Genomic DNA, 17,058 nt, shown 5'->3' with positions numbered 1-17,058 from the left:
CGAATAAAAGGGACTTTTTCTTTTTGCTGTTGTATTTTTTTAAGTTAAAAATACAACAAATAGCACATGATGCAACAATGGCTCTTTCCTTGAAGGCTTCTGTAACGTGGAGGTCTGATGGGGGGGGGTGGGGTTGGGGGGGGGGCAGGCAGGTGTTGTAACCGGAGCCTGAGGACGGACCGCAGGAGCAGAGCCTCGCCGTCCAAATCCCCCCCATGAAACACAATAGGGCTGCATTCTCAATCCCTCTTTCCCTTTCTGCTCTCTCTCTCTCTCTCTCTCTCTCTCTCTCTCCCTCTCTCCCTCTCTCCCTCTCTCGTCCAACCGGCATATCCTTGTGAGGCCTGGGTGTCTCTTAATTACCCAGCGAGGCTCCATTGCCCCCCCCCCCCCCCCCCCGAGCCGTGAGGCAGTGAAGTCACAACTGTCCAGCTCTTCACCTCCGTCTTCTCCTCCGTTCGGTTCGTTTCTGATTGTAAATCATTACGTCCTGGTGGAGGAGAATTATCCGTCTGAGCACAATCAGACACTTTCTTCTACTAATTCCCGCCTTTTAACCAACATATATCCTCCAAAAATAAAAGGTTTGGTTCTGGGAAGTGGCCATTATTGTGTTAATTAACTTGACACTTCAAAATAAACTGCTGTTCTAATAAGAGAGAAGCTCATCGACACATTAAAACGTCCAGATCAGGAGTCAAAGAGGATTTAACTGGACCTGAAAGACCCTGAAAAATTAATAATAATCAATAATTGCGAATAATTATCTGCACTGCATCTCAGTTTCTACCGTCTACACTGTGTGTACATCAATTCTGTCAATTTACTCTATTTTTAGAGGATTTCTTTTTTACTGGATTGTTTTATTTTATTTGTAATTTTTTTCAATTTACTTATTCTATTTTTTGTGCTCTTTTTTTGCTCTTGTTTAGATATTTACATATGTTTTCATATTTTAACTCTTTAATTTTATAATTTCTGCACCTTTTTACCTTGAGCTGTTGTAAGTTTGCGTTTCCCCCTGGGGAGGAACAACGCTCTATTCTAAAACTGCTGCTGTTCCACATTTGTCCACTAGGGGATCAAACCGTTGAGACTTTTCTATGCACTCTGAAAACGTTTCACGTTATTCAAGTCGTCATGGAAACGGCACTGAACTGGCGATTAAAGCCTCGCTTAACAGTTTTCAATGGAAACGCTGTTTTCACACGCCGAAACTTTTGGAAAGTTTCTGCCATTACCACGCAAAACGTGCATCATTTAACACGTTGTCATGGAAACAAAAAAATTTAAAATTGCTCCGCCCAAACGCCCATCTATGGGAAGAGGGAGGAAGTACTTCCTCTCGTGGCGCCATGTGCCAGAGCAGAGCTGCCTGATTGTGGGAGGAGTCAAAGGGGGGAGGAGCCTACCTTGATTGTGATTGGCTAAACCCCCGATGACACTATATAGGGTTTGATTTCTGATTGGCTGCTTGGAGCAACACACTTTTTAAAAGAGAGAGGGAGGACACACTTTCTTCTCTTCTGGGGCGTCGTTCCAGATGTGGAGACGATTCTTACTGCCGGGAAAACTTTTTAGAAAGGGAATTTTGCATAACACGGCCCCTTTAAATAAAAAACAGAAGTGACAGCGGGAGACAAAAAGGCAATAAACATAAATCGCGGCAGCAGGAAGTCGGTGAAGAGCCAGAGTGACTCTCACGAGAAATTAAATAATGAAATGGAAACTGGACAGGACCAGATGTTTTGAAAACAAAAGTCTGGGTCTTGCGTCACTTCGTTTGTATGTTTGTATGTAATCCTGGATTCCTGGAGGCGAGAGTGTCAGATCGGATTACTACAATAGTCCGATTACTCCCAGTTATTACAATTTATATCGTCTCACTGATGCATCTCTAATAGCTTTTATAAATATAAAGACGATTTTAACGTTAATTTCTGTCTCACTGGACACAGAGCAGACGTTATTACAACACTTTCGCCGCTTTAGCGCCACGGAAACGGCGCCACGGATCTGGAACGACGCTGCAGTTGCAGACATTGGGAACCCCGGCGGATTCTCGACCCGCCGCTTCACGTCTCATCCTCATCAAGTGACGAGGCTCCGGTTCGGCTCCTCGCCGCCGCCACATGGGAAAGGTGTTCCTCTTATCAACGCCCAGCGTGAAATACGGCCCCGATTCTATTTTGAGGTTCTAATTTCCCCGTATACAGTGTCACCCCCCCTCCCCCTTCACCCCCCCGACCCTGACCCCGTCCCCCTCCGCCGGCTGGCTCCTTCCCTTCCTTTGTGTTTGTTTGTTATCTGCGATATGAAAGTAATATCCAGGGACTTGGCGGTGGAATCCAGGCTGGCCGCTGCCGCCCCCCCCCCCACCCCCCAGCGACTCACCGCTCAGGGTAAGTGATACTCGCAGAGACTTTGGCCGTTAAAGCCGCGGCGGTCGGGGTGGACGGGCTCCGTCCAAAATACACCCCCAACCCCCCCGGAGCCATTTTCTACAGCGAGGAGCAACGACGTCACCACCGCCGCCGCCAAACGGCAAAGAGTCGGTAGTATCGTGTCAGTATGCGACTTCAAGTCAAACGTTTTAATTCAGTCCAGTTTCACCTCGAGTGGAACGCTTAAACTGCTACATTAAAAAAAAAAAAAAAAAAAAAAAGTGTATATAGTATACCTGATGGAAATGTTGGTATTTTCGTAAAATTTAAATATTACCACCACAAAATGAGTTTATCATCAACGTAAAGACAGTTTTAATGAAGCCTTCTGGTCAAATGTACAAACTGTTGCATTATGGGTGTTTTTTTTTTTTTTTTTTTACAAACTTCGCCCCGACAGCACAGCTTGGAGGCAAATTAGTTCGTTTGTAATGATCTGTGTTATGTCTGCTATGGTTTAAAATGTAATTAAATATATATATATATACATAAATAAAAATAAAACAAATTACAAAAAAAATTTACACCAATTTTTTAAAAACAAACAAAGAAAATAAAAAAAATATAAAGAAAGAAATAAAAAATGTTATTGAAAAATAAATAAATAAAGAATATAAAATAAACTAGATCTGCATTTCCCGCTGCAAATGCATGATAGTGTGAATGCTGCTGGCAAACTAATGCTTTTTGCTGCCGGCCCGTCTCTGGTCTGGAGTGAGAGTTGAAACTTGTGCAACTTTTTGAAAATTATGCAACTTATTGAAATGTTGAAAAGTGTTAAACAGTTGAAAAAAGTGTCAAACAGTTGAAAAAGTTTCAAAAAGTTGCACAAGTTTCAAAAAGTTGCACAAGTTTCAAAAAGTTGCACAAGTTTCAAAAAGCTGAAACAGTTGAAAAAATGAGAAATAAATAAAATGAAGAAATAATAAATAAATGTTTCGCTTAAAATCTTCACAATTTATTGGACGTTTGGCCGGATTGGAGCCGCCGACAGACCATTTCTGGCCCACAAGCCTCATGTTTCACACCAAAGATGTTCTATAACTTCTGCACGTTTTAAAGAACTCCAAACAACCCATCAGTGATCAAACCATATAGAATCTCCACCTTCTCGTCTCACTCCAGCTTCGGCCGCGTTCAAACGACGTTTCAACTGTCAAAACGTCTTCTATTTTTTCGCATTTTCATTTCAGAAAAACTTTGCACCAATACGACAACGTTTTCAAAACGACGTCCGTTTACGGAAACGGCAGTAAAAAAAACAAAAACAAAACAAAACTGAAAACTGTAGTTGTCATGCCGGGCCACAAGTGGGCGCTGTTTGTTTTTGCAATGAAACCACACATTAAAAAAAAAAGTGTAAAATAACGACAAAACATTAATTTTCCAAAAGGGACTAATGAAGCATCTGCTTGCATTTGTTTACAGGCATGTTAATAAAAGAGTTCATTAGCCGTTTAAAAGTACAATCACTCACCACTAGGGGGCTTCTCTCAACAGAAAAACACATTTAGTGTATTTAATGTCTTCAAAGATTAGTTTAGTTGATTTTATTTTATTTTTTTTCTTTAAACAGATGCGGCAGCGACGTTTTGAACTCAACACCTCCGCCAGATGTTGTGATGGAGGTTGTTGACGGCGATTCGAGGCGTCTTGACGTTTTCTCCGAGAACAGAAACAACGTTGTTGGAAAAAGAGCGGGAAGCCGCCGCCCCCGGTGAAGCCGCTTCCCCTTTGAAACGGGGCGAGATCCTCTGAACGTACAGGATGTTTACCCGGCGCTCTGGACGGACCGCGCTCAATCAAAACATCTCAGAAGCCTCTTTTGCACACATACCTGCAATTTCTTTTTTTTTTTTTTTTAGGACGACCTTGAAACTCAGCAGGAATGTTTGTCTTCCCCGAAGACCCCAAACGGGAGCCGCCTTCAGCGGCTGGCACCGGGTCCAAAGCCACAGCAGAGGTTCAGCTCATGCCGTCGCTTCTGCAGGGTTCTCGTCTCGTCCCACCAAGATGTGCCGTGTCGGCGTTTATCGTCACAACCGGCTTATTTAGGTTCGCTCGCCCACTTTTATTTATTTTTGCCTCGTTACCGTCGCCAACCGAGAACGTTTTGCTCACATCCGCTTGTATTTCTTCGTTGGTTTTGTATGCATTTTACCAACTTTTCTCAGAAACTGCTCAACCGGAGACGATTCCTCATCATCCAAAAGGAGCAATCGATTACATTACGGGATGCTAGCGGCTAACTGTTTCCGAAAAGATCCCCAAAAAAAACCCAGCAAAGAAATGTTGCCATACAAAGCGGATGAGACGGAGATCAGCGTCTGTTGCCATGGAGACGCTCCCTGCTCACTGTTTTTACTGTTGCTCACTGTAGTTAATCGACATCGACATGAGCTAACATGCTATCATGCTAACATGGTTCCACAAATAAATGTGGCGCTGGCGAAGGCCTGCGCTCTACCGAGTTTGCAAGTTTGTTGTTGCTTAAAAATAGATTCAAACAGTGAAGTGTTAATGAGTTTTGCTTCTTCCTTTTCGAACACGTTTCCCTCGTTAGCGTTTTCCCTTTTTTTGTCGTGCGTCACGTTGGAAATAAAATGCAACGAACGAACAAACGAAGGGAAAACTCGCCGTTTGTAGCAGAAACGTCACGCGTTTCAATGCAAAGTGGTTTGAACGCTGTCCGTTTCCACGCAAATAAACATTGACAATGGAAGTACACAAGCGAGTTGGATCGTTATAATGGTGGCCGCCAAAATAAAAGCGCCAAGTCCCAGGAGAATCCATTGACTCGATAACATCTCCCGTTGTCTTCACTTGAAAAAACTCTTCAAAATTAGCTTCTGGAGACGCTTCCATGTGGGTTTTTTATTAAACTGAAGCAGTGAAAAAACACGAGGGTGGGGGGGAGAGAGAGAGAGAGAGAGAGAGAATAACTCTGGCCAATCAAAGACCACAGTGAGCTTTGAGACGCTGCCAAGTCCTTTGAGGCTGTAACTGGTTAAGGACGTGGCGACATGCGATAACACGCCGTGGTCTCACTGCCTCACTATTAACACGCCACCCCGGTCCCGTTATGTTCAACACACTTTCCCTTTCATTCGTGAATCAGAGCCAAGTAGTGAGATTTAAAAAAAAAAAAGTGACATGAATGAGTTTTAGCTGAGCTATAAAACACATTAATCAGGGTGTTTATCCAAGAAGCCGGTGGGACAAGTTGCGTTTCCGCAAACCAGCAACATCAAAGGTGATCAGAGTCACTGAAAACACAACTTTTTGAAAACGCTCCGTTTTGTAATCATAGAAAACAGTCAAAAATGCGATTTTTTTTCTGTGTAGATAAAGGAACTACTGCAACTTTGCATTCCCAACACATATGACATGTCGTCCCCCCCCCCCCCCATCCTTTTTTTTATATATCCACAAAGCGACCTGAAAAGTAGTACATATGCCAGGCCTGGAGAGGGCGCTGTGACTGGCACGGAACTACACCCAAACAGCAGAATGTAAAAAAAAATTAAAAAAATTATAAAATTAAATCCCCGTATTTTACAAACCTAGCTTCAGCAGTTTCTGCGTTTCATGTTGTGCGCTGTTGTTAAGTGACGCCGCCGAGAGGCGGGGTGATGACATCATTTTCTGATAAATTTATCCAATCTGGAACCCGTTTAAAAAAATTTTTTAAATTTCCGGGCTCCTAAAACGCCATGCCATGCAGATGATCGGCCAAAAAAAAACCGCTACGTCGTGGTGCCGACAGGACTTTAGAACAAAGTTTCCTCCGTGGCGCCACAACTCCCAGTCCATGTTCTTCTGGACTTGGTGCTTTTATTTTGACAGTCACCGTAATAACAATCCAACTTGGTGGTCTGTCCACGACAATTTTCTCCCGTTGGTAATGTTTAGAAATCATTATTCTCTGCTGCGTGTGTGTGTGTGGTTTCATGATAAAAAAAGAAACAGCACCCACTAGTGGCCCAACAGATGAACTACATGTCAACATGAACCTTTTCTGAAATAAAAACACGAGTATTTTTGACCTGCGCATAATATGACTTTATTCTCAACGTAAAGACAATTTTAATAAAACCTTCTGGTCAAATGTACAAACTGTTGCATTATGGGTGTTTTTTTGTTGTTGTTTTTTTTACAAACTTCGCCCTGACAGCACAGCTTGGAGGCAAATGAGTTTGTTTGTAATGATCTGTGTTATGTCTGCTACGGTTTAAAATGTAATTAAATATATATATATATAAATTAAAAAAAAGAAATAAAAATAAAACAAATTACAAAAAAATGCAACAATTTTTTTTTAAACAAATAAGTGTTTGTCGGCGGGATCGACTCTAGCTCCCCCCCTCCAGGATCAAACCCCCCCCCCCCCACTGCACCCAGAAATGGGTTAAGGTGGTGCAGGAGCTGGACGGAGGGACTGACGGATGTTTGCTCGCTTCACGCCAGCATCACCGACGGCGAGTCTCTCATAACCTCAGCCAGTCAACTCTCCGGACAAAGCTGTTATTTCCAAATTGGGGGGGGGGGTTTGGGGGGGGGGGTCACAGTGGACCGGCTCCCTGGCCGCCACGCTCGCGCCACTAAGGTGAGAATCCATTCCAGCGCACATGAAACGGCAGCACTGTATCCCTGGACAAACACCCGGCTGTGAAAAGGGGCCGAGGACTCGACACTTCAAGTTTCAAGACTTGCTTTTGTTGGCATTTGATCTGAGAGGCGAAGCAGAGACGCAGAATTGTGTGTGTGTGTGTGTGTGTGTGTGCGTACACACACACACACACACACTTCGCTGGTCAGCAGTTTGAAGAAAAGACTGAACCAGAAACAGAAACACAGTGAAGGAGAAGTGCGAGTAGAGAGCAACACGAGTTTCAACCCGTAAACGTGGCGTTGAAGCTCAATAACGACATTTAGAAGGCGACGTTACAAAGTTAAATTTTTTTTAAGTTACAGGTTGAAGAAAAGACGCCGAGAAGCCCCCTGCTGGGCCGCGGTGCGACATGTATGAATATATGTTGATAAATACGTGCGTAGGTCTAATTAAACATGTATCTTTTTTTCGAACTATATTTTCTTATTTATTTATTAATATCAAAGAATGTACATATTTGTGGGATGTGTCTCTGTATATGAACATTTGAAAATGTTATGGGATTACAGAAAATACATTAAATGTAACATCCTGAAATTAAGTAAGTAAAAAAAGTAGGATTAATAATAATAATAACTATATAATAGTTATAAATACATACTACATAAATAATAAATACCAATAAATAATTATAATTAAAGGGAAAAAAAATGTTTTTAAATTTGTAATAAAAAAAAAAAATTGGAAAAATTTTTTAAAATGTTAAAGTTAAAAAAATATATATTTAAAGTAAAAATTTACATAAATAAAAAACCTGGACCCGGCTGGAAGCCACGGAGTCGCACAACAACATAATCTCAGCTGACAATCAAGAAACGCGTCGTTCAACTGAAAAGCAAAGTTTGACCTTTTAACGCAACTGGGAAGCGTTAAAGTAAAAAGAATTTCCAATCTGCTAAAAACTTTGAAAATTCTATCAATTTTTAATTGCTGCTTCACAGTAAATACATTTGGAACGTTCTGCTGTCCTCGGGCATAAACAGCTAGATCATCGACGTGCAACATTATTTAATATTTGTTGTTATTTATTGAGTTTATTCTGTTGAATTAGACTTTCTTCTCCATGTTGTGGGTATTCACCTGACAATATGTGTCAGACAAACAAACAAACAAACAAACTCCCCCACAAGAGTCCAGACAAACCGCCAATAGTGAACATTTATAATAAATAAAAAAAGTTAATTTAAGAGTAGAAGCACAACTCAACAACCCGAGACATCGGTGACATGAACGATAAACTTAGACTTTGTAAAAAAAAACACCCAGAATGCAACAGTGATAGAATTTGCACCGTTGAGATTCGAGTCGTTTTTCAGTACTAAATGTTTATTTTTTGTAAAAAAAAAAAAAACATTAATTACGTATACTGTGGAAAACAAAGAAAAATGTTACATTTAAAAAGGTTATTATAGCACTAAGATAGATTAAATTGACCGTTGAACTAAAACGTGTTTGACACACTTAAAACTCGTATATTTCAACTTTTCTGCAAAATGTTTTAAAATTGCTAAACTGGATATGGCGGTCGAAACGTATAGATTTTCACATTTTAGGGTTAAAATCATCAATCACCGGCGCCGACATGAGCAGGAAGAGAGGAAACGGTTCAAACTATTTTTAAAAAAAGGTCTAAAAGTCACAGTTTTTAATTACAAGTTCCCCGAGAAAGTCAATTTTCATTAGAAGTTAAAGTGCAAATGTTTGGCTCCCTTCCACTGGCACGACTCGGCTCGACTTCACCAAGTGACTCCAAGCAATTTTTAAATAATGCCGAGTCAGCAAAAAAAAAAAAAAAGAAACTGTTAAGAGAATTGTGCAGAAACAGAAGACCAGCGTCCAACATGTGGAACGAACCCTTTTTGTATATATAGAATTTTTTTCACCTACTTTTAGTTCATGCTTTGTTTTTTTTACACGCTGCATTATTGCTGAGTCATCACCCTGAAGTGTTGGCTGAGCTCCTTTCCAGAGGAGGAGAACCTGCAGCAGGTGTGTGGAGAACCGCTGCAGATCAAAAAAATGTACACGTAACGGACCGACGACCTGATCTTTACCTCTAAACCAGAACAGCAGAGACCCCCTGCTGGGCTCCTTTACAAACATCAAAGAACAAAGACATTTGCGTTCTTCTCTTGTGCGTCAATGTGGACATCAAAGCCTCAATCACCTCCGACGTGACAGCGGAGCAGCAGGCAAAGGGTTAATTGATGTAAAGCCCCATCCATGCAGGGATTTTTCTTTTTTTTCTTCCAACTAAACTTATAGCATTTTTATCCGAGGAATTCCTTATTTCACTTGATAAAAGTTAAGAAACAGACGTCTGGCTAAAGAAAACATCGCAAACTGCAGTTCCGATCTATTTCATGATGAATCTGGATTCATCCGCGAGACTTTTAAGGTTTTTGTTTGTTTGTTTTTTAAATAAGAGGAAAAAGTTGAGGACGGAGATCAAAGCGTGATAGAAATCCTCAAACCGGTCCCGGACGTCGTTGGACCTGAAGCGTGGGGAGGGGGTGGAGGGGTGGAGGGGGGGGGTTGACGCTCACCTGTGCCAGGTGTCTCCGGGACGCGGCTCAGCGGTCCGACCTGCCGCAGCTGGAACGCGGTGCGGACCTCGTGACAGCTGTACGCGTCCGCCGGGGCCGCCGCCGCCGCGACGAACGCCAAGACCCACAGGCACCCGCAAGGGTTCACGCGTGGCCGCACTCCTCGGGACATGGCCGCATCTCACACCGGGTACCGGCGGTGGGTCTGTCCTCCCGGCTGAACCTTGAGCGCGGCGCGCGCCGGAGTGGAGGAGGTATGGAGGAGGAGGAGGAGGAGGAGGGTGGGGATGGGTGGAGGGTGGAGGAGGAGGAGGGGTGGAGGAGGAGGAGGAGGAGGGGGGGTTCTGGAAACAGACGGGAGATCAGTTCGACCGTCCGACGGGTCCGATCCGGCTTCTTCTCACATCACTGGCCGGGGTGAGAAGCGGGCACCTCGCGGGGGGGGGGGGGGGGGGGGGGCTCGGTGGTCAGTCCTCTGGTGGACAGACGCAACGGGGGGGAGTAAGTGCGTCGCGCGCGCAACACGGTGCAGTCAAGTCAAGTCAAGTCAGGCGGCGGCGGCGCGCGGATGCGCGCATGTTTCCAGAGCGCGGCGCGCGCTGCCCCCCCCCCACACCCCCCCTCTGTTTACCGCAGCTAAGTGCCCTCCTGCCACACGATGCCTCCTCCTGGGAACAAATCAGCTCCCGCTCTCAATCCTTGTTTTTAAAATATATGTAATTACTGTGAAAGGAGATTAATAACATCCATTTATTTATTCATTACGACGGAAACGCGCGTCTTCTTAAAAAATAAAAGTTCACAGCTTTTTAAAAAAATTATTTTCCTTAATCTATATTAGAAATAAGTACATTTATTTATTTATTTTTACTCGTTAGTGTTGACAAAAACAACAAAATACCACATTACTGAAGGCCACTACGTTCCTCTACCTTGCGTTAAAAAAAAAAAAAATAGAGTAACGTACGGCTCTACCAGGGGCTGGCCTATTCACAGATACTTTTACTTTTAATACTTTTAATTTAAGTCTCAGACCATTCTACTTCTGTGAATTTGATTTGACTGAAAGAGGAACGACTTTCTGGTTGACACTGCCGCCACCTGCTGGTGAAAATGTGCAACAGCGCCTCCCTTCATCAGCTTCTACTCAAGATTCACACGAATTTAGTCACATCTGAACATAAATGCATGTTTTTTTTTAAACTGTGTGGTAGAAAACTAGGCTGCTGGGAGAGAAAACATGCAAACTTCATACAGAGGAACCACGAAGAGACTCAGTATCATCGTGAATTCTTGTTTCCAATAGATATTTATTGTAATAAGTCCGTTTGTTCAATGAGAAATTTGTATTTAGAAGGAAAATGAAAAGGCATTCACTTAAAAGCTTTAATCGGTGAAGAAAATAACTCAAAAAGCATCTTTGAACTTTCAAAACTTTGAATATTTTGGACCAAATAAATCATTTCTGCCACCCAAACTTTTTGCAATCTGTAATTTCTTCACCACTTTTAAAACTCTCAGACAAACACGTTCTGGGTTTTGATTTTTTTAACCTTTTTTTTTGCATGTTAGACGTCAGTAAACTTGTTTTGGAATTAATGGAATTCTCTATATCTGCATCTGTTCAGGTCTGAAATCTGCAGCCAGTTTTTTTTTCATCTATTTAACAAATTAAATTAATCTGGAGCCCAAAAAAACAAGTTTAATCTTTAAAATGACAAAAACACATAAACAGTGAAGTTTCCATGTGTCCCACGTTGCATTAAAGTTGTATTTAGTCTTTGTCGCTGCGTTTATGGTTTCAAACTTTTGAAAAAGTTAAAATTTAAATATTTAATTGAGCTATATTAACTATTTTACTGTTCATTTTTTAAGCCAATTTCCTTAATAATATTTTAATAATTTTTTTATGTTTTCCTTTTCACATTTTTAGCAATATTTCGCACAATTTAAGCCTTTATTGTTTTATCAAAGTGAAAGAAGTCATTTTGAAAAGGAGTCTGGTGTGTGAATTGAACCGAGATAAAAATGTTTATTAACAGAAAACCTGTTGAGAGCTGCAGTTTTAGACTAAGAAGAAGTTTCTGGTTATTATTCCACTGAGTCACATATCAAACGCTGGAATTCTCGAAAGTAAAAGACTTTAAAACCAACGTGTCACATTCAGATGATTAAAAAAATCAAATCAAATCAAATAAATCAATAAAACGTCTCACCTCAAGTCACTCAGAACGTCTTCAAACTTTCCACTGGTAAAAACTTTCTCCAGCTTTTCCACCTGTCGAGCAGCTGGCGGCTCAATCGGCAATCAAGTGACGTCACCCTCGACGTCATCACGCCGCCCACCGAAACACGAAACAGGATTAACCGAGCTCATTAAAATCGTTAAAATGATTCGGAGGTTCAGGTTTATTGAACAACTATATTTACACTCTGGACGATTTTATTTATTTTTTGTATTTAATTTATTTTAAAGATCCATAAACGTGATTTTACCAACAATAATAACGTTAAATTGACTATTTTATCACGAGAGGTCATAAAAAAAAGAGTAGAAATACAAAGTTTATCGACTCTGAAAGGAACTTTTTACATAAAAATAACACAGTAAACCTGAATATTTTGCCAGATTTTGAAAGTCTTATATACATCACGTCTCACTCTTTGCATTTTTTTTAATCATATGCATATAAAATCGATTAATTCCAGTCCTATTCACCGACGGATTCATTTCTCCAACATCTGAAGGCACTGCGTTGCTTTTCTGCAACAAAACAACTGACATTCTTCTTCTTATTATTATTATTATTATTGAAAACAAGTGAGATACTAATAATTGGCTGCAGAAGTTTCTTTGTGCAGTAATGATTTTGTCCACCAGGTGGTGGTCGCCGCCACTTTTCCTCGTGTTGCTCCCTGTCAGCGTGCAGTGAGAATTTTCTCCAGCAGATGGCGCCAATCGCCCTCCTTTTCACAGTCGTTGAGATTCTCCAGCGCTCATTTATGTCATCGACACAAAGATGAGAAGGTTATTTGGCACCAAGAATCATAATTCAATCAAGTTGATCAGGTTCTATTATAAACTCAGGAAGCCTGTTTCTTTTTGGGGTTTTTTTGTTCACGTGCAAAATGTTTATTATCTCCCAGCAAAAAAAAAAAAAAAAAACTAATTTGTAATGAGATAATCTCCTGTTCCAGTGAGCGGTGAGTCATCAGCGAGAGATTTGTGTCCCCAGTGTCTTATTTTCACCTCTTGGTGGGAAACGTGCGGGGGGTGGGGGGGGGGTGGAGGCAAGTCTCGGCTCGACGACTCTGGAGGGAGGAAGTGGTGACGAATCGTCACTGAACCCCCACAAACCCGCGGGAACGACTCCAGCGGACGTTGTTGGATATCGTTTTTATCTGTGGTGGAGATTTTGACGTGTTGCTAAACTTCGGCCGGATCAAGAACAACCGATTCACACAATTATTTATTAAAAGGGAGAACTTTCTCACCACGTGGTCAGCTGGGGCTTCCTAAAGGGGTTAGGAAAGGTGTTAGGAGGCTTCCTAAAGTGGTTTAGGAAAGGTGTTAGGAGGCTTCCTAAAGGGATTAAGGAAAGGCGATCATGTTAGTGTGGCAGTTGGACCGCACTTTCACTTTGTGACATCATAAAGGACTCATCAGTGTTTCCTCGGGTAAAGGAAGCATCGGTGTTTCCTAGGCTGAAGGAAGCATCATTGTTTCCTAGGCTAAAGGAAGCATCGGTGTTTCCTCGGCTAAAGGAAGCATCGGTGTTTCCTAGGCTATAGGAAGCATCGATGTTTCCTTGGCTAAAGGAAGCATCGGTGTTTCCTCTGCTAAAGGAAGCACCAGTGCTTCCTAGGCTAAAGGAAGCGTCAGTGTTTCCTAGGCTAAAGGAAGCATCGGTGTTTCCTAGGCTAAAGGAAGCATCAGTGTTTCCTAGGCTAAAGGAAGCATCAGTGTTTCCTTGCTTAAAGGAAGTATCGGTGTTTCCTTGGCTAAAGGAAGCATCAGTGTTTCCTCGGCTAAAGGAAGCATCAGTGTTTCCTAGGCTAAAGGAAGCATCAGTGTTTCCGTGGCTAAAGGAAGCATCGGTGTGTCCTAGGCTAAAGGAAGCATCTGTGTTTCCGTGGCTAAAGGAAGCATCAGCATTTCCTAGACTAAAGGAAGCACCGGTGTTTCCTAGGCTAAAGGAAGCATCAGTGTTTCCTCGGCTAAAGGAAGCATCGGTGTTTCCTAGGTAAAAGGAAGCATCGGTGTTTCCTCGGCTAAAGGAACATCAATGTTTCCTAGGCTAAAGGAAGCATCGGTGTTTCCTAGGCTAAAGGAAGCATCAGTGTTTCCTAGCCTAAAGGAAGCATCAGTGTTTCCTCGCCTAAAGGAAGCATTGGTGTTTCCGGCTAAAGGAAGCATCAATGTTTCCTTGGCTGAAGGAACCATCAGTGTTTCCTAGGCTAAAGGAAGCATCAGTGTTTCCTAGGCTAAAGGAAGCATCAGTGTTTCCTCGGCTAAAGGAAGCATCGGTGTTTCCTAGGCTAAAGGAAGCATCGGTGTTTCCTAGGCTAAAGGAAGCATCGGTGTTTCCTCTGCTAAAGGAAGCATCGGTGTTTCCTAGGCTAAAGGAAGCATCGGTGTTTCCTAGGCTAAAGGAAGCATCGGTGTTTCCTAGCCACTCAATAAAAACCCTTCGCTCTATTTTAAAAACGGCGGTGTGGTTTAATTGATCGGTGTAATGGTTTTTTAAAGACTCTTCATTAGCCGGCGCAGCTCCGGATCGATGCGTCGTTACGCGCATGATTGAAGCGAGTGGCGGGTTTCTGCTCCCGAGGCTCCGCGGCGGTTGTTCCTACAGTCATTGACGTTTCAGGGAAACTCAGGATGGAGAAGAAGAACCTGAGCGCCGGGTCTTTTAAGGAAACGATCAGAAAACGACCTCATTACATTGAGTCACAGCGACGATTAATCAGTAAAACTAGAAGTCGTCATGAACACGTCACAAGAGGCTCTAATCAATACAAACATGTTGCAAAAACGTACAAAAAAAATAAATAAATATATATATCATAGTTCTGTAATCACTTATACAATATTTCTACAAATTAAATGAGTAAATTATACATTCTCTATTATTATTATTATTATTAATAATAATTATATTACTATTGCACTTTACTTGGGTGAATAAAAAACACATAGGAGTTAAAGCAACAATACAATACACTTCAAATATGAGCAATAAAAGTCAATAGACGCAAATATAAAACACTTTCAAAACTTGGCAAACTACTTTTTTCTAAATAAGTAAGTAAGTAAGTAAGTAAATAAATAAATAAAGGGAGTTGTAATATTGCAGATAATAATAACAATAATAATAATAATAATACGATTATATTTGTATTGCACTTTACTTTGGGAAATAAAAAAGCAGGAGTTAAAGCAACAATATAATACTCTTCAAATACAAGCAATAAAAATCAATAGACGGAAAATATAAAACGCTTGGCAAACAATTTTTTTTCTAAATAAATACATAAATAAGTAAATAAAGAGAGAGTTGTAATATTGCAGATATTATTAATAATAATAAAAATAATGCATTATATTTGTATTGCACTTTACTTTGGTAAATAAAAAACACATAGGAGTTAAAGCAACAATATAATACACTTCAAATACCAGCAGTAAAAATCAATAGACGGAAATATAAAATACTTTCAAAACTTGGCAAACTACTTTTTTTCTAAATAAAAAAACGAACAAATAAATAAACAAATGGAGTTCTAATATTGCAGAATAAATCAGCGTACAGATCAAAGGATGCTGGTTAGTTCAAAGTCTCATGCAGCTTCATCGTCTGGACGGACGAGAATCTTTCCTCAGACGTTCAACACGTCGATTCTCTCAGGACCGATTCAGGACAAACTTCTTCCGCCGCCACGCGTCGTCTTTGTTCGACGACCGCAGAGTTAAAGGGAATCAATGGTATCTGGTTTCAGCCCCGGGGTGGGGGGGGGGGGGGGCGGGGGGATTCCATCGTTTACCAAAGTGCCGGAAGAATCACTTTAACCCCCGAGAGCTGCTCAGCTGTGAGTGTGTGTGTGTGTGTGTGTGTGTGTGTGTGTGTGTGTGTGTGTGTGTGTGTGTGTGTGTGTGTGTGTGTGTGTGTGTGTGCGGTAACTTTCTTTGTGTGTGGCCAGCCGAGCACGCTCGCCACAATGGAGGCCGAAAACGAGGGCGGCGACCTTTTGACGGAGCGTTTAATGTTGGCGAGGTCGAGACGATCGGCTCTTTGTGTCGCTGAACTTCACCTTCTCCTCCTCCTCCTCCTCCTCCTCCTCCTCCTCTTTTGCCAGTCAAATCTGCCGCCGGCCATCGGCACGGCGCCGGTGTCAAATGAAAATGCAAAACACTTGAGCCCCCGTCCACACGGCACAGCGTTTTAGGAGCCTGAAAACTACTTTTCTGTTGTTAAAAAAAAAAAATAACGTGTCCCAGAGTGAAAATGACAAGCTGCAAAACGATGATGTCATGGCCCCGCCTCTCGACCGTTAACCCCGCCTCCTTCCCCGTGACGTCACCTAACGACAACAACATGGCGGACTACCGGCATCAGGTGGCGCTGCTGATGCTGCTAGTGATCTAATGAGGCCAGATGTTTGTGTATTTCATCGTTTTCATCCCGACGTACGAAGGAGTGTCGACGACGCATTCGAGAAACTAACTTTCCCTTTGCCCTGTCGTGCTTCAAAGCGCTTGGCGCTGACCCACGCTTTGAAGTGCTTTGAACCCAGCGGGAAGCTAATTATCCTGGTATATTTCTGCTGCGGCGTTCCAGTGCCCTCCAGTACAGGAGTACTACACCCTCATTTGGAACGGGACCGAGTCTCAGTTGTGTTTTTTTGTGGCGGCGCGTTTAAACGACGACGCTCATTTTGGAAACTGCTTTCCCAAGGTGGAACTTTTCGAAAACACCCCGCCGGTGGTTCTGCACACGCTCAGTCGACGGTCCATCGGAACAACGTTCCCACCTGCAGCGTCACAACTCCCAGTCCACATTCTCCTGGGAACAACAGCACCAACTAGTGGCCCAACGTTAAAACAAACACATCATTTCCAGAACGTTGCCGTGTGATTGTGAAACTTTTCTGAAACGTTGAAGCAAAACCCACGTGACTTTGCTCTTTTTCTCCCTTCGCTTATATTTCCCTGCTTTATTTATTTATCTATTTGGCTGTAAAACGATTATTTCCTTTTCTTGTGTCTCTTTCCAATTTACCACCAGCTTTTATTCTTTTTATTTTTTAAAGTTCTAACCTGTGAGATGAACACGGGGGAGGGAGGGTGGGGGTGAAAGTGAGGGGGGGAGGAGGGCGGGGGTTAAGAGAAATGGAG

The 17,058-nt window shown here is 42.2% G+C and overlaps 2 protein-coding genes across 3 annotated transcripts in view; one reads left to right on the top strand and one right to left on the bottom strand.

The window, feature by feature from the left end:
* Positions 1 to 9,931, bottom strand: part of gpc5c (glypican 5c) — a gene marked incomplete at its 3' end in the record, with an annotated part of 119,758 nt that extends 109,827 nt beyond the window's left edge. The window contains exon 1 of the mRNA XM_080502953.1: positions 9,663 to 9,931. Within this exon, the coding sequence (XP_080359079.1) occupies positions 9,663 to 9,834 (172 nt within the window). The 5' untranslated portion in view covers positions 9,835 to 9,931. The remainder of the gene's footprint in view (positions 1 to 9,662) is intronic.
* LOC308135371 (uncharacterized protein) overlaps positions 1 to 17,058 on the top strand; it is a 432,222-nt gene that overhangs the window by 122,046 nt on the left and 293,118 nt on the right. The gene's annotated exons all lie outside the window — the stretch shown is intronic.

This window comes from Blennius ocellaris (assembly GCF_963422515.1).
Source record: "Blennius ocellaris genome assembly, chromosome: 10".
NCBI lineage: Eukaryota > Metazoa > Chordata > Actinopteri > Blenniiformes > Blenniidae > Blennius > Blennius ocellaris.
This window is presented reverse-complemented; position numbering and strand designations above follow the sequence as displayed.